Source organism: Apostichopus japonicus, chromosome 9 (genome assembly GCF_037975245.1).
Source record: "Apostichopus japonicus isolate 1M-3 chromosome 9, ASM3797524v1, whole genome shotgun sequence".
In the NCBI taxonomy this organism is placed as follows: domain Eukaryota; kingdom Metazoa; phylum Echinodermata; class Holothuroidea; order Aspidochirotida; family Stichopodidae; genus Apostichopus; species Apostichopus japonicus.
In genome coordinates, this window is record NC_092569.1 from 28,433,813 (window position 1) to 28,449,419 (window position 15,607).

At 38.0% G+C, this 15,607-nt stretch overlaps 1 protein-coding gene across 4 annotated transcripts in view; it reads right to left on the reverse strand.

The window, feature by feature from the left end:
• LOC139973268 (uncharacterized) overlaps window positions 1-15,607 on the reverse strand; it is a 61,334-nt gene that overhangs the window by 38,357 nt on the left and 7,370 nt on the right. For all 4 annotated transcript variants that reach the window (XM_071979822.1, XM_071979823.1, XM_071979824.1 and 1 more), the window contains exons 5-7: window positions 8,310-8,407; window positions 3,318-3,428; window positions 1,762-1,850 (exon numbers count right to left, since the gene is read on the reverse strand). In XM_071979822.1, the coding sequence (XP_071835923.1) occupies window positions 1,762-1,850; window positions 3,318-3,428; window positions 8,310-8,407 (298 nt within the window). The remainder of the gene's footprint in view (window positions 1-1,761; window positions 1,851-3,317; window positions 3,429-8,309; window positions 8,408-15,607) is intronic.

The window sequence follows — 15,607 nt, forward strand, 5'->3', positions numbered from 1 at the left end:
TAATATTTACATCTTAAAGCTAGAATCTAGTTTACTGTATTTTTCTTTTCAAATAGAAATAGACAGTCTATTGGTAATGCAAAACTAACTCTGTTAAAACAGGATAAAATATTGTTGATGTTATCACAACTTCCAAAGAAGGTCAAATTATTAAAGTCAATATTTGATTAAAACATGCAAACTTCTTGTCTTATTACAGAAATGTTTTGTTTTCAAGGTAATGTTATTCAATGTCACATCAACTTTAAATAACTGCCCAGAGTTATTTAAAGATAGAAAACCTTTCTAGCATTTCCCACATCCTAAAAGAAATATCCCCCCAAAAAGTCAAATTAATTGAGTATTGATCTAGTCTCTCAGCTATGGACTTCGGTCTCTGGGGCGACATCATAATGGTTCCTTGAAAGTTTCCAAAGTTTTAAATCCACCCTTGAAGATTGTGTTTAATAATAAGGTCAACCAGGAATCATAAACTGAGGTAAACAACGGTTAAGATTCCCCCCCCCCCCAACCTCACCACCCAACAAAAATTGGTTTTATACCAAGTAACCCAATGAAGAAATTACACATGGTTTCAATATTGTTGAAAGTCTTACTGTAAGTTTGTGCAAATACCATATCTATTTTTCATTGACATAGTAATATTGTAGAATTCAGTCACGAATCCTGTCCACGCTTTCCTGTAATGGGAGCTCAAGCTTGATTATAATCTTATAATAATAATCTTAATGATCAGGCAGTTGTTTTAATGACGCTAAGCCACCACTAATGTGGGAGAGGACCGTATGGATTACAACTTTCATGTTGGGTGGCTTCCAGTTCAACATTTTTAACTCAAATTTGGAATCTTTTCAATTTCGAAAGTCATTTCAGATGAGACAACCGTAGATTGCTCTTGGATGAAAAACCCGCCTTACTATGACACAGCCGGGTATCGAACCCGGAACCTCCCGATTGCTAAGCCTCATTTATTCAAATGCAACTACCTGTACCCACTCGGCCACAACACCGGTAATAAATACAGCTTTATATGAGGAAACTGTTTAAAATTGTATAGTTTAATACTTTTTCATAATTAATTTTAAATATGCATGTTTGTCTTACTCGGTTGGTTTCCAAGAACTCTCTCAGCTATAAAAGAACCCTTTTTTTGCAAATGTGAAAATATTCAAACATGATTTGTTTAGATATGGTTGCATGCTCTTTCCATTTTAATTTTTTGAAAGAAAAAATTAGTGATCGCTATCAGCTGGATTCAATAACTGAACAGTCAGTAATGTCAGGGATATATATATGTTAATTACAAACTAGATACCTTACGACGAAGATTCCATTTGGATAAAGATTGCTGCGGCATGAACTATGTTATTTATTAATGTTTTTTTCGTTTGCTGCTGTTGTGCACCAGATTTACAGAACTAGGTGTCCTAAGGTGTCCCTAGTTTGTATGGCGATCCTGTTACCAGTTCTCAACTTGGAAATTTACAATTTTCCAATCAAGCTGATGCAATATTGGGCATTCTAAAGTGTGCTTTATGTAGTGAAATAATTATATACCCATCTCACTGACTAAGCAGGAAACATAACCAATTATAATTGTCGATATAAGTGGCAGAGTTAATATAAGTTCAATATTTTTTTATTTATGGGGGTTTCTCCTTCAGCCATCACTTAAATGTCAACTCAAAATTTCTTCCCTTTTTTTTTTCTTACAATATTGCTTTATAAATAAGTACAAAATCATACTGTCATTAAACTTACAGTATTTTCACAATAGTGCCATCATTTTGTAGTGCTCTTAAGTATTTCGCAGGGCATCCTTCAAGGAGTAAGTTTAGGGTTCGCAAAGACTGTAACGAGGAATTATAGAAAAAATATCATCACCGAGTGAATTTAAAATCAATAATTTCAAATAACAGAACCATGCCTGAGCTGAAAATTGCATCATATGATTTCATTTCAGTTTTATTGCTGTTTACTCTTCGCAACAATATTTCATAAAGACATCATACAGTATTTGATTTAGTGTACAGTGTTGTTGTGGAATGAAAGTTCTAGGACGCATCTCTTTCTAGGAATAATCCTGTGCAGAAGAAGAAAGAAAATGACAAAGCAAGGAAAAGAGAAAAATTAAAATGTGTACAGGCCCCCAGTGAAAAAAATGGGGGGCGGAAGTATCATTCTGAGCCCCCGCTCCGCAAGTCAGAAAACCCCTTTTTCATTTCCAAATGAGAAAAAAATCTCATTTGGAGCACCAAATTGCATCTAAGGCCAGGTGGAAATGCAAAATTATTTACAAAATAGAGTGGATGTTGAAGTGTGCTATATTGCACCAAATTGCATCTGAGGCCACCTGGAAATGCAAAAAAATCCGCCTCCCCTTAGACCTCTCCCCCAGGCTGGCCATCAGTCTTCAGCCCCCCACTCAAAAGTACCTTCCTACGCCACTGACTGTGATATGCAGCAACATAATGTAGTCACACATGATATACTTCAATCTAACTAAGATAGCCAAGTACTGTATGTAGTTTAACCATCAAGCTGCTAATAATTAGCCAGTTGTTAATCAGTTTAGACAATGCAAAAACTACTTGGGTGTCTAACAAATGAAACCAATGCAATGCTTTATTTTTACATTAATAAACTCATCATTCCTAAAGCAATGTCAGTAGATGAAAGCAAGGGGTGGGCATGAATTTGGCAGGCGGCAGTGAAAACTATGCACCCAATCCTTGCACAAGAATTCCCTTGGCAAAAATGGACACGTGGCATTGTTTGAGAAATAAAAAGATTGGGTCAGCCATACAGGTTAAGCCATGATATTATATAACGAGAAAATGATATTGAGGATACCTAGTAGAGCTGATAGTTGTAATCGATTCATCGCAATTACACTTTGGAAGTTTGATTAATCGCGCTCAAAACCTAAGTTGCAATTACTTGACTACAAGCTAGCACTACACATAATCTGCTTTTGAAAAATATCCTAAGCTATTAAAAACAACACTGAAGCAGTTTGTCAGCAAATATCACAAAAGTATTCAGGTTCTCACCATGCTACACTAGCACTGTGCTGTGTTAAAAATCAGCAAGTACCTGCTCCGGTTAGATTAATGCATTTGCTTGTCAGTAATATGCGTGTTCTACAGTGCCACATTCAGTCCTAGCAATGTACTTAACCAAGTAATCCCGAGAAGAGCTATGCAATTAATTGACTACAAAAGAGTTGACTATCAGCACTAATACCTAGTCTGTAAACCTTGACATGAACCAAGAGGCAAGAGCCATCCTCTGTTAAGGTTGATCGATTAACTTACCTCCATTTTGGCAGCAAAATTCTGTTTGACATTGACGATGAATACCATTAGCTTCTCAACCAATAGGAGAGCGACATTTGCTTTTGTGGAAGAGCCAAAGTCAGCGATATCCTGGGTGTAAAGAGAACAAAGCAAAATTTTTTCATTATTTCTAAAATGATGCAGCAGTAAAGCAAAGATACAGAATGTAAAAATAATGTTTCTGTTGGAAATAGTCGCATATTAAATGTGAATTCTTCTTCTTAATTTTAACTGGCTACAAGCTTGAACTTCATAGAAATATGGGAGCAATTAAAATAAGCGAACAAGAAACAACAAATGTGACTGTGCACTTCTCTTTACACACTTAAATTAAATTTATGAACACAAAAATAGCAACTTTGTTTTCATAGGTAGTATTGCTGAAAAGCAGATTTAGTTACTGAAGAAGAAAAACCTTCCTAATTTTTCTTCATCAAAATGGTAACTTTGGTTAATGAGCAAGTAGTAAATGATAATTCTTTTAAGTTTTCAACAGTTTACTCATTACTAGAAATGGCTAAGTCAATCTAATCAAATAATAATGAACTAAGATGATAGATAATAATTAGTTATCCAAGTATTATTTTACCTAACATTGAGAAAATACCCACAGAGTGGTATGGGGTGGGGGGGGGGACAGGAAGTGGAAAAGAGCATGGGTGTGGTAGGGCTACTCACTGCATAGATACACCACAGAGTGGTATGGGCTGGGGGGGGCGGAAGTGGAAAAGAGCATGTGTGAGGTAGGGCTACTCACTGCATAGATACACCACAGAGTGGTATGGGCTGGGGGGGGGCGGAAGTGGAAAAGAGCATACGTGTGAGGTAAGGCTACTCACTGCATAGAAACACCACAGAGTGGTATGGGCTGGGGGGGGGGGCGGAAGTGGAAAGAGCATGTGTGAGGTAGGGCTACTCACTGCATAGATACACCACAGAGTGGTATGGGCTGGGGGGCGGAAGTGGAAAAGAGCATGTGTGAGGTAGGGCTACTCACTGCATAGAAACACCACAGAGTGGTATGGGCTGGGGGGGGGGGAAGTGGAAAAGAGCATGTGTGAGGTAGGGCTACTCACTGCATAGAAACACCACAGAGTGGTATGGGCTGGGGGGGGGCAGGAAGTGGAAAAGAGCATGTGTGAGGTAGGGCTACTCACTGCATAGAAACACCACAGAGTGGTATTGGCTGGGGGGGGGGGCAGGAAGTGGAAAAGAGCATGGGTGAGGTAGGGCTACTCACTGCATAGAAACACCACAGAGTGGTATTGGCTGGGGGGGCAGGAAGTGGAAAAGAGCATGTGTGAGGTAGGGCTACTCACTGCATAGAAACACCACAGAGTGCTATGGGCTGGGGGGGGGGGCGGAAGTGGAAAAGAGCATGGGTGAGGTAGGGCTACTCACTGCATAGATATACCACAGAGTGGTATTGGCTGGGGGGGCAGGAAGTGGAAAAGAGCATGTGTGAGGTAGGGCTACTCACTGCATAGAAACACCACAGAGTGGTATTGGCTGGGGGGGCAGGAAGTGGAAAAGAGCATGGGTGAGGTAGGGCTACTCACTGCATAGAAACACCACAGAGTGGTATGGGCTGGGGGGGGGGCGGAAGTGGAAAAGAGCATGGGTGAGGTAGGGCTACTCACTGCATAGATAATTTGTAATTCCTTTTTTTTTTAATAGTTATTAGCTTTGTAGATCTGTTATCTTCAGGAGTTGCTATAATTGGGAACTTTCTTTTACATAGTACAGATAAACTCAAATAACACTACTACTCTCACTGAGTGCCAGATACAGCATTTACCTACTGTATTAACAAATAAGTTCACATATTTAGGACATACAAGGAAACTATAACAACCTTCACTGGAGTGTAATGTTTATGTCAGGCAGGTTGCAACAACATGGTGCCTGAAATCACTATGGAAAGTAATATCCAATGCTATAGAAACCAGCAATAAAACACCACATTAACAATCAACCAGGCAGTGAACCACCTTCATAATAAAAATGAACTATATTCATCTCGGATAATAACATAGATCCTTTTCTCCCCCCATAAATAGGCTAATAGTTTTACAGTGCTTCTAATCAATGAAACAATCTAAAACACTTCATTTTTTGTGTAAATTTATCTCCTTAGTGCAGGTCAAATTTTTAACTGTCCTCCAATCACCTGAAACATCTGTTTGGACGAGCAAAATCAGCTTTGGAGGTCCTGGCTAGTTAGTTGTTGACAAAATATTCATACTGCTTTGTACTAACAGTATAAAAAAACTTAATATCCCTCAAATCTGTAAAATAATCAAAATAGAAGTATTGACCTCAAGACTGAGATAAAACAAAAGATTGTGATAGGCTGATGATGGGTGTTCTATTCACCAGACCTACACATCCCCTTACAGTGTACATATGAGTGTTCTATAGACCACACCTACACATCTCTCCTACAGCGTACATACTGGTGTTCTATTCACCAAACCTTCACATCTCTCCTACAGTTTACATATTGGTTTTCTATTCACCAAACCTACACATCTCTCCTGCAGTGTACATATTGGTATTCTATTCACCAAACCTTCACATCTCTCCTGCAGTGTTCATATTGATCAGGCCTTTGTCATTTTTCTACAGTTTGGGGGGCAACCATGGTTGCTTTTCCGACGACCAACAGGTAAGACCTCATTGTCAAGGGGACGACCAGAGATAAAACCCTGTAAAATTGTCCCTATTTTAATTTTGGGAGCAAAGAAGTGGCAGAGTATAAGATCTATAGCAACAGGGTGGGAAATACTACACTACTGACTTGAACAGCTACAGTAGCTACTATCATTACTTTTGTTGTTTGACATTAACTATCATAGTAACAGGGTGCCAATGACCAATTGAACTTTTCCATAGATACCAACTACTCCCATATCAGACAAAGTACTTAATGTATTACCAGGAAGGCTGCACCTTCTACTGTTAGACATATTTAAACATAGCAGACACATATTACAGTACAGTCAAAGCTACAGAAGCTGGAATAGGTATTAATTCATATAAATATATATACCAATACAATGTGGCATGAGTACACATGAAGAGTTCCTCAAGCACAAAAGGAAACTTCCAAGTACATTATTGAAAGCAAGCAAAGAGGAGCAAGATCTTTCTGTCAGTATGATAAGGGAAGAAAAACGTGTTAACTGGGAATATAAAATGAAAACAAAAACCATCACCTAAAGTTTAAACAAAGTCAGGAAATATCCGGATGAAAAATCCCATGGTTCATTTTGCAGAATGGTAGGTTCTGACAGAAGCGTGATGTTGGCGGTGCCACAGAAGTAGGCGAACCGTGCTAAAACGTTCCGGTCATATAGTTTAGGATTATAGGAATTTGAAGAGAAAATGTAGGGTTGGAGACATATATGAGAGAGGAGGGAAATAAAATTGATTAATTTGCAAAGCTCATATCATGACTTGAGCTCAAGTAAAACTTATATGAACAGCTTGGGGATGACTTTTATGACACTGTCCATGTCAGTGAGCAATCCTTAACATGGGATGCAGGCAAGACACAGGGGTGGGTGTTAGGCAAGCTGCCAGGGGCTATGAAGCTATCTACTAGGCAACTTTATGTGCAAAGCAACCATCCACGGCTGGTAAGATAGGGTGCTTTTAATGCTAAAGAGTGAGAGTAGTGGAAATGGAATTGTAACATTTAAGCATTGTAAATAATATGTGAAAAGAATTGATAACAAAGCAACTAGTATTGCTAACTACTTGTATATGTTTAAAGAATCAACGTTGGATTGCATAGTCCAGTAACCATGAATAACTTAGCTATGCAAAGTTATGCAGAGCAGGCGAGGGTTGTCCTGGGTAGGATTTGAGGTCAGGTAACCGAGTCAAGTCTATCAATATATTTCGTTGGAGGTAATGGGCATGGCAATCGCTCCATCGCTGAACCATGGAGCTTGGTCTCCACAGCCTTTGTAGATTTGGTGTAAAACTATATTTTCCTTGCAGTTCGTATCTAATAGATCACCTATGGGAGGCATTCCCGGGGGTTTTAACGAAAGTTATGCCCAGTTTCTACTTATGGTCAGAAGTCCAGCCACCTATTTTCAATCTGTAAATAATAATCAGTACACACAACCTACTCCAAACCCTATGTCGTTAATCAGTCTACACCCATTCTACTCGACCCTCCTATGGTGGCGAAACACTGTTCTATGTCATCCAAGGAGCTACCTGGATCTCTAATCTTTTGTAGTTACAAAAGAATTGCAAAGCTGGTTTGTCCAACAAGATAGATGTGAAATAAAATGTCTGGCAGAGTCCTCCTTTCAAAATCAGGTTTTAAAAATTGCAACGAATTTGGTCATGGCAGACAATGGAAAAAGTAAATGTCTTAAAGTCACTCCACTTTGAAGCTTATTGATATTTCAAAATCTGATCTCCGCAGGTACCTAAGTATACTTGCTCCGTTGCAAACAAGAATAAAGAGTTACTTTGTTAACCTCCTTAAACCTACTGCTGTTTGGAAAATCCCCTTTCCACAAGATTGTTTTATTTCCTCCATAATTACATCAACCACCCCTCCCTGCAAGATTCAAGGTACTCTAGTACTAATAGAGGGTGCCACCTATAAAATTACCTGAAGGCAACAGCATGTATTGGAAGTAGCAGGTAGCATTTCATTTATTAGCTGAGCCAGGAGCTCTCAGGTATGTACAGTATAGTTTCAGGATGTATAATAATTAGAGCCTGGAATGAGCTAATCCTTGTGCATATGCTAAATTAGGCTAGGCCTACAGTACATTACACTATAATTGTTCTGGTTATAAACCCAAACAGAAATTTGTTCGCCTCGGGGAAACCGGACGACCATTAAGAATTTGCCGCTCGGCGAGTGAATGCTGTAAACTGGTTGGAATAGCTACGACTTGTGTAATTATCACTGAAATTAACCAAATTAATATTTCTTACATTGACTGTTTCCAGCAACTGAATCAAGCAGTGGTGAGCTGTAGATTGGCATGTTGTATCGCCATGGATGTGTTTGATGACATCTTCATATACAAACACTGTAGAGGGAAAGATAATGGGAATAGAAGATCTATTGCACAGTGCATTTACTGTAAGAGAGACTTATAAAAATACAGGTGCATCTCTGAAACCAAGAATTTAATGACATGCTATTATTAAGGACAATATTCTGTAGAACAAAGCAAAATTGATTTTTTTTTTTCCATTTTTATTTTAGCGAGTTAAAAAAAAAATTAGTGTCATTTCTAAGGCTATATTGTAGTCACACAAGAGGATCACGAATGAGGCTAACTAACCAGTCACACAAAAAAAAACATATATTTAGATTTATTATCACTTTGCAGCTTTGCAAATTTACACTAAAACTAAATGAAATTGAACTTGGTATAATGACATAATGATGTCAACACTTATTTAATTTTACCTTGAATATATGAATATAAAAACAAAGAGAAAGTAACAGTTTTCAACTTACAAACTTAGAGCCCCCCCCCCCCCCCCTACACATGACTCTCAAACAAGGATATCTCCCAAATGGAGCAACATTTTCCTTAGCTGTAACAAGAAGCTACTCTTCAAAAATATCTGTCATATTTCGCAATGTCAGAAGATACAGTAGCTGGTTTGTGTCTCTTTTAGAGTACAACTTACAGTAATGAGGTTTAAAGTTTAAACGTGACTGAAATGTACTTTAACTCAATGACTTACCAGACCTCACTAAATATATCAAGTACCAGTACTGAGGTGTGAAGTACTATTTATTTTTGGTTTTAAGTGTACAGATCATACACTGCCTGAACTTTTATTGTACAATCAGAGGGTCAGAGCACTTTTCTGTCCTGTTTTTTTGTTTTGTTATTTATGTAAGAAACAAGTTTTTAGTCCGAAATAAGTCACAATTTATCCCCCACTGGGCTTTCTTTTATTTTTGGTGAAAGTTTGCCCAAAATATATTTCTTTGAAATTTACAGCATGGTTACTGCCTTTCTGTTTATAAGAACTTTCCTCATTGTGTATACAGTACATGCTCTAGTCTGGTGACTGTGAATCTTGAACTTTCACATATGAGACGAATATAGTTTTAAATTTTGCATAATTAAGTATTTGCATTAATTGCACAAACTTATGGACAAAGTCTCCCACCTAGGATGTGTGGGATTTCATGCATAAATTTAGAAGAAGTGCAAAATTAAGGAGAGTTCTAGGAAGACATTTAACGATACATTTATAATAACACATAAAAAATAAATAAAACTGTTAGCAAACTGCTTATCCACTAGAGAGCCTGTGTAGGAGAATGTGTAAAAGTAAGTTGGCCTGACGTTTCGATCCTAGCAGGATCTTCTTCAAAGGCTAAATGACAAAATTACTTCTGTCTCTTTGTGTTCACCATGCTCATTTACCTGTCTGTATTCTGTGCATGTTTTTGTCCCTCCTGTTACTGTTACTTGTCATTTAGCCTTTGAAGAAGATCCTGCTAGGATCGAAACGTCAGGCCAACTTACTGTTACACATATAATAACACATGTATACACTGACAAATTCTGAAGGGCCATCCAAAACTCAACAAGTGGGTTCAAATTTCCAAACAATTCTCACAATCAAAGACCTCTGATGTAAAATGACACATGACCTTATTGTCAGAGAATATTTCCAATAAAATATTGCAAAAAAAAAAGTTTCCTATGTTACAAAACCTGCCATAACTTATATACAGTTTGCAAGTTTGTATATCAATTTGCCTAGCATATGGCTATGTGATACTAAGTACTGGTTTATAATTAATTCATTAATCTGACTTCAGGTTCTACTCTTGATGAGTTTAGAAAACTTCACCAAAACTAAAAACATCCAACAAGTTTCCAATGGATCCAAATCACAAACCTTGTAATCAGAACTTGTAACTTGTAAGCCTTCAGGAAAAACATAAAAAGCGTGGAACAAGGCTCAACGTGGACAATGACCTTGGAGTGGATCTGTCCTGGGTGTCAGGGGGTGTAATTTATTTTCTCTTGTACAGTACTAAACAGTAGTGCACTGTGCATGTCGCACGGTATATGGTCATTGAGGATAAGTACTTATTATGAGTGGTCAGTGAGGCGGTCAGCAACCCCGGCTTAAAGGGACTGTACATGGACACAACAGGTTAAAATCTGAAAAGCAGGTTTTTAGCATTCCAAACACCAAACTTTGGGTGGATTTAGGAATTGGTGATTTTGGGCGGCAGTTGACCATCAGAACTCAGGTGGTATGGTTGTATACGATTTCCAATGGCCAAGAATCTGGTTAGGGTGATTTTCCCTTGTCGAAGAGAAAAATTGAGGAAAAGTTTCAACAATAAAATTAACTGGATAGCTAGTGTGCCAGGAAATGTGTTTTGTTGACAACCATTTTCTGTGAGTATTTATTCTTGGCTACTTGTATGTAGGGGTTGAGGTCTTTAATTATGTCATGTTAAGTAGATTTTATGGATATGCAAATGACTTGTTGAACGACCCCACTGGTAACATTTGCAGGGCATAAACGGTTTTCGTATTTCAATTCTTTGATATATTGCAAAGAGATATGGGTAATTGTTAAAGATACTGATCAAGGCATTAGTGAATGAATATTTACCGCCAGTTAAAGCGTGTCGTGTAGGCTGGCTGCCATTTTGTTTTGTTTGAGAAGTTCTGATTTCATCATATCTGGCTCCATTTTAGAATGTGGTTTCCTTATATTCTATTTGTGAAGGGTGTTTTGTACCGGGTACTGAGAGGGTCACTCAGGGTGCACAGTCCGGAGCAGAGGCTGGGGCGTGAAGGTGACAATCCGTGGATTCGGAAGCCTGTAATCAATATTAAAATTTGAAAAGCGTACCGGGAGAAATAAACGTGTTGGCATGGAACTTGTCAGCAGACAATTATGGTGAACACTCATACAACTCTAACTCGCAGGAAACACACCTTAAGCGAGTCGGATCAGATCAAGGTAAAACAGATTAATAACTTCAATTTAAAGACGACAAAGCTCACAACTATGGAAATGAAGATAGCGTACTTTCGCGGTGTGGATCACTCACTCCGGATACATATGGAAGCAACCTTAACTTAATTCATAATTTTTTGTTTAAATTGTAATTGTATTGTGTGTAATTGTATTGTGTGTAATTGACCCTGTATATATAGTCTGATAGTAGTCAACAAGAAGGCTGAAATTTACTATTTGCCTTGTGTGTTTATTGCAATTTCTTAGTATCGAGTGACAAGACAATCAAGGTTCAAAATAATTTAAATGAACCATAGTTGCGCGTGTGACGCAGTGGTCACAACGTGACACCGGGGTCGGGTATTTTTAATAGTTATAAATGTTTGTTAGCTACTAGGTAGACTGGCATGCATGACTTGGGTGGAAACAGGTTAAAGAAGAGTGAATTCTACTTTTGCAATGTCAGTCAGATGTATCTTTAAATATATGTAATATTTTGTTTTTAGTTTATACACATACAAACACATATATAATTAACAGTCCGTTCAAAGTATCTCTTTTGGGATCCAGCTTTAGGAATCACAAATGATTTTGAGTTGGTTAGCATCATGGTGATCTCTAAAGTAAGGCAAATATGTCACCAAACAGAACTAGTATTGTTCGATACAGGTGAAAAATACCTTCAGTGGAATTACGACCTTCCTTACTAGTTTCGAACCTCTGGACTTACAATTAGCGTCCAAAACCTAGTGGTTAGGGTGTCCGCATATAAAGCAGGACACTGGAATTTCTTTCACTGTTCTGGATTTTTCAACTCACAACAATTTCAACTATAATATTTATACATATATGTATGTATATATGCCATCAAATACAGCAAACACATGGATTTCTCAACCTTTAAGGTTGATGAGCCTGAGATTCCACACATGTTTTGTTTTGTCACAAAGCTACATTCTGATTTGATTTTGCAATTTAATATGTCAGGTGTTGTGAGGGTTATTATAAGCTTGACAGCCACAATGACACAAAGTTACATCCCCTGTGGACTGCAGACTCTTGCAAAAGCACCCACAACTCCCCCCAGCCATGTACATCAAACTCCATACATGATCAGTTTACCTCTTAGCTACAACCTCTCAACAACAACAAATGAGTCTGACCCCCACTTCATGCTCCCCTTCCATACCACCAGGTTGCAGAATACTAGCAATTTTATCCATTAAGAGTCACCCCCTAATGTATCCACTCTCTTTTTTCAAGCTGCCTTTAAAGTGGCCAGGACACAAAAATTTGAACTTCCTGTCTTTTTTGGGATCCATCTAAGCATGCTCTCTAGAACATATATCAACCATTCTGCCAGTTAAAAATTTGATTATTCCCTTTGAAAATTGAGATTTAATTTACCCTCTTCAGGCTTGAGAAGTTCGTTCAGCTGAAAATTTTCCTAATCTCATGACGTCATGTTATGAACACGATTCGGCTCTCGCTGATTCCTCCGAACACATATCATACTTACAGTACGACAAGTGTACATTAATACACAAAACAATTGATAACAAGTCAGCGCGAAATCAGATCGAAATTTCTGGTGGAATGTCAGATTTAGAACCAAATGCGGCAACCGAAGTTCAAAGTGATAGTGGTTCTTCACCAGGCAGTGAAATTGGGCTATAATTAGAGTGCTCTTTCTCATATTTGAAGCAGAGAATGAAGGCGATGATCATGCCAATATTGAACCGAACGTTGAGGGTGGACCTGAGGTGTTCGAACCGTATCAGTTCGAGCCTGTTAAACGAGCCGAAATTGAAGCTCCACAACATATCGAAGAACAAACCCGTTCGAAACTATTGCAAGGAACATACAACGTGGTAAGAATTTATTAACGAAGCATTTAAAAACAAAATCCAGTCCATTTTGTGCATGTGTTGTTGAAATTTGCGGAACTCCCTAATCCGTATTGTGCGTTGTGTTACGGTGACTTACAACCCATATGTACAGTGTGTTGGCTATGTATTCATGTACAAGGATCGCCACTTGCCCCATTGGAGGTTTCCTGTTCTCCAATCTGGTCTTCGGAGGTTTTAATGTGGAATACTTGACAGAAGAACGAATCGTTCATGGTGACCCGTTAAAGCCCATTTGTTTTATTTCATAAAAAAGGAGGTATCGTAGTATGCTTCCGTGAAGTGTTCGCTACATACGGAGCTGTATACTGGCTAGGCCCAGTGAATCGGCGCTGGTGTTGTGCACTAACTTGGTCATAATCGCCGTGTTTTTTTCGTCCTTCGGCCATCGATCAAGGCTAATTGCATGGGTTATGACATTTGTGCAGCCCCAACAACACAACGGACCGGCATTTCTCTCGGATATTTTACAACATGTTGGAAAACAAACTTGAAATTTCTAGCGATATAGCGTAAAACAGTGGTTGTTCTCTCAGTGTAAATGTGCGTGTATGTGTGACGGTAAGATCGTCGCGCATCCGATACGTGCCTGGGCTTGGCACTTGTGTTCCTAACATGACGTCATCATTGTCTTGTTTTGAAATCGCATTTTCAGATATCTATTTTCAGATGCGAATATTAAAACATTAATTTCTAATTAGTCCTTGAGGTTTTCAAGGTGATGAGGATAGTTTTGTACATAGATTTTCTCATAGATTCAGAGGAAGTTACTCTTGATTAGTTGGATTTTTCGTGTCATGGCCTCTTTAAATTAACAGACCTTACCTCTTGAAAGCTGTAAAGAATAGACCTATATAAAAGCCTGAGTGCTTTGCATTCTGGGTAATAAGTCGTGTAGCTCCTCGATGATCTTGCATAGTTTTGGCGAACAAGAAACTGGGCAATTCTATATAATAATCAATTGATTTAAGTACAGTCTCCTCATGTACACTGTAATTTGGAATTCATCAGAACAGGGAAAAGTCTAACGTACTGTACATTACACATTGTGCCACAATTATTGAGGTTTATGAAGTTTGCTTCTTATGAAATTTAGTGAGAATACTGGTATGCCATGACTCCCCTCAGGAGAAAAGATTGCATCTTGTCTATATATAGCAGTTTGATCACATTGAATAGTATTTTGTTGTGGGATCATACCAGATAAATTTCCTTCAATTTAGCAAGGGTAACAAACAGACTTAAAGAGTGATTAAATGTTCAACTGTACACAGATACTATGCTTAATTGTATCCAATGAATGGTAACTACAGGCAGGGCAGACCATATATGATACTAATACTGTGTAAATAACCTAATAAGTCCAGCATGGCCAATGCATCGAATGCAGAAAATTAATTGAAGTAGTACAATAACGACTTCCTCCAGTTATTCCAAGAATAGTCCCACATGATATCAACCAGCATGCACCACTCAGACTGAAATACGAAACTTATATATCATGGCACCATACACTTAAAGGGTAACTCTGCATGTCAAATTATACAAATACCAGCAGTTGCTCAAGGATGCCACATTACTGTAGCTGGTTCATATCAATCTACAGTATATGTACAGCACAGTAGAACAAAACCAAAGACACTGAGCAGTCATCATTAAATAACTTATAAGCCAGGATTTGTAACTGTTTTATAAATGAAACACAGTCCTACCTCAGTTATGTTCAGCACTCACAGTACAGTATAAATTGCTGTCATTGCACTGTAAGTAAACACTAACTGACAGAGTATTCTAAAGTTACATTTTAACTCAAGCAACATACAAATCTAAAAACAGATGCTATTTGATATGGAAACCACAAAGTTAAGTTGTGCATGCTGTAACCATGAATTACATTTGACTGACTGGTTCTTTTGTAGCCCTTTAGATATATATGCCAGATGATATATTACAGAAGGAAATATTTCTCAGTCCTTGATTCTGTATTTAATATCACACAATGATACATGTACAGTACATGTATTTAGTTATAATTTTATCGTAGCTATGAGAAAGGAATAAATTAAACTTGATTCCCTTGACTAATGCTCTCGCAATCTGCAATATTTTCTATAGTACACCAAACTTGTACAGTATTCAGTGATCAAGTCTCTACTCAGTCACTCTTGAGTACCTATTTCTGTACTGGTTCTGACGGGTATGTATTTGTACTCCTAATCAACACAAGTGAAAAACATGTGCTGGTACTCATGGCTGTATACTCGTGATCATACTTCCACTCCTAACCTTGTACACAAACTCCCATTAGGGACCTTGAACTCAAACTCCCACTAGGTAACTTGTACTCAAACAACGACTAGGGAA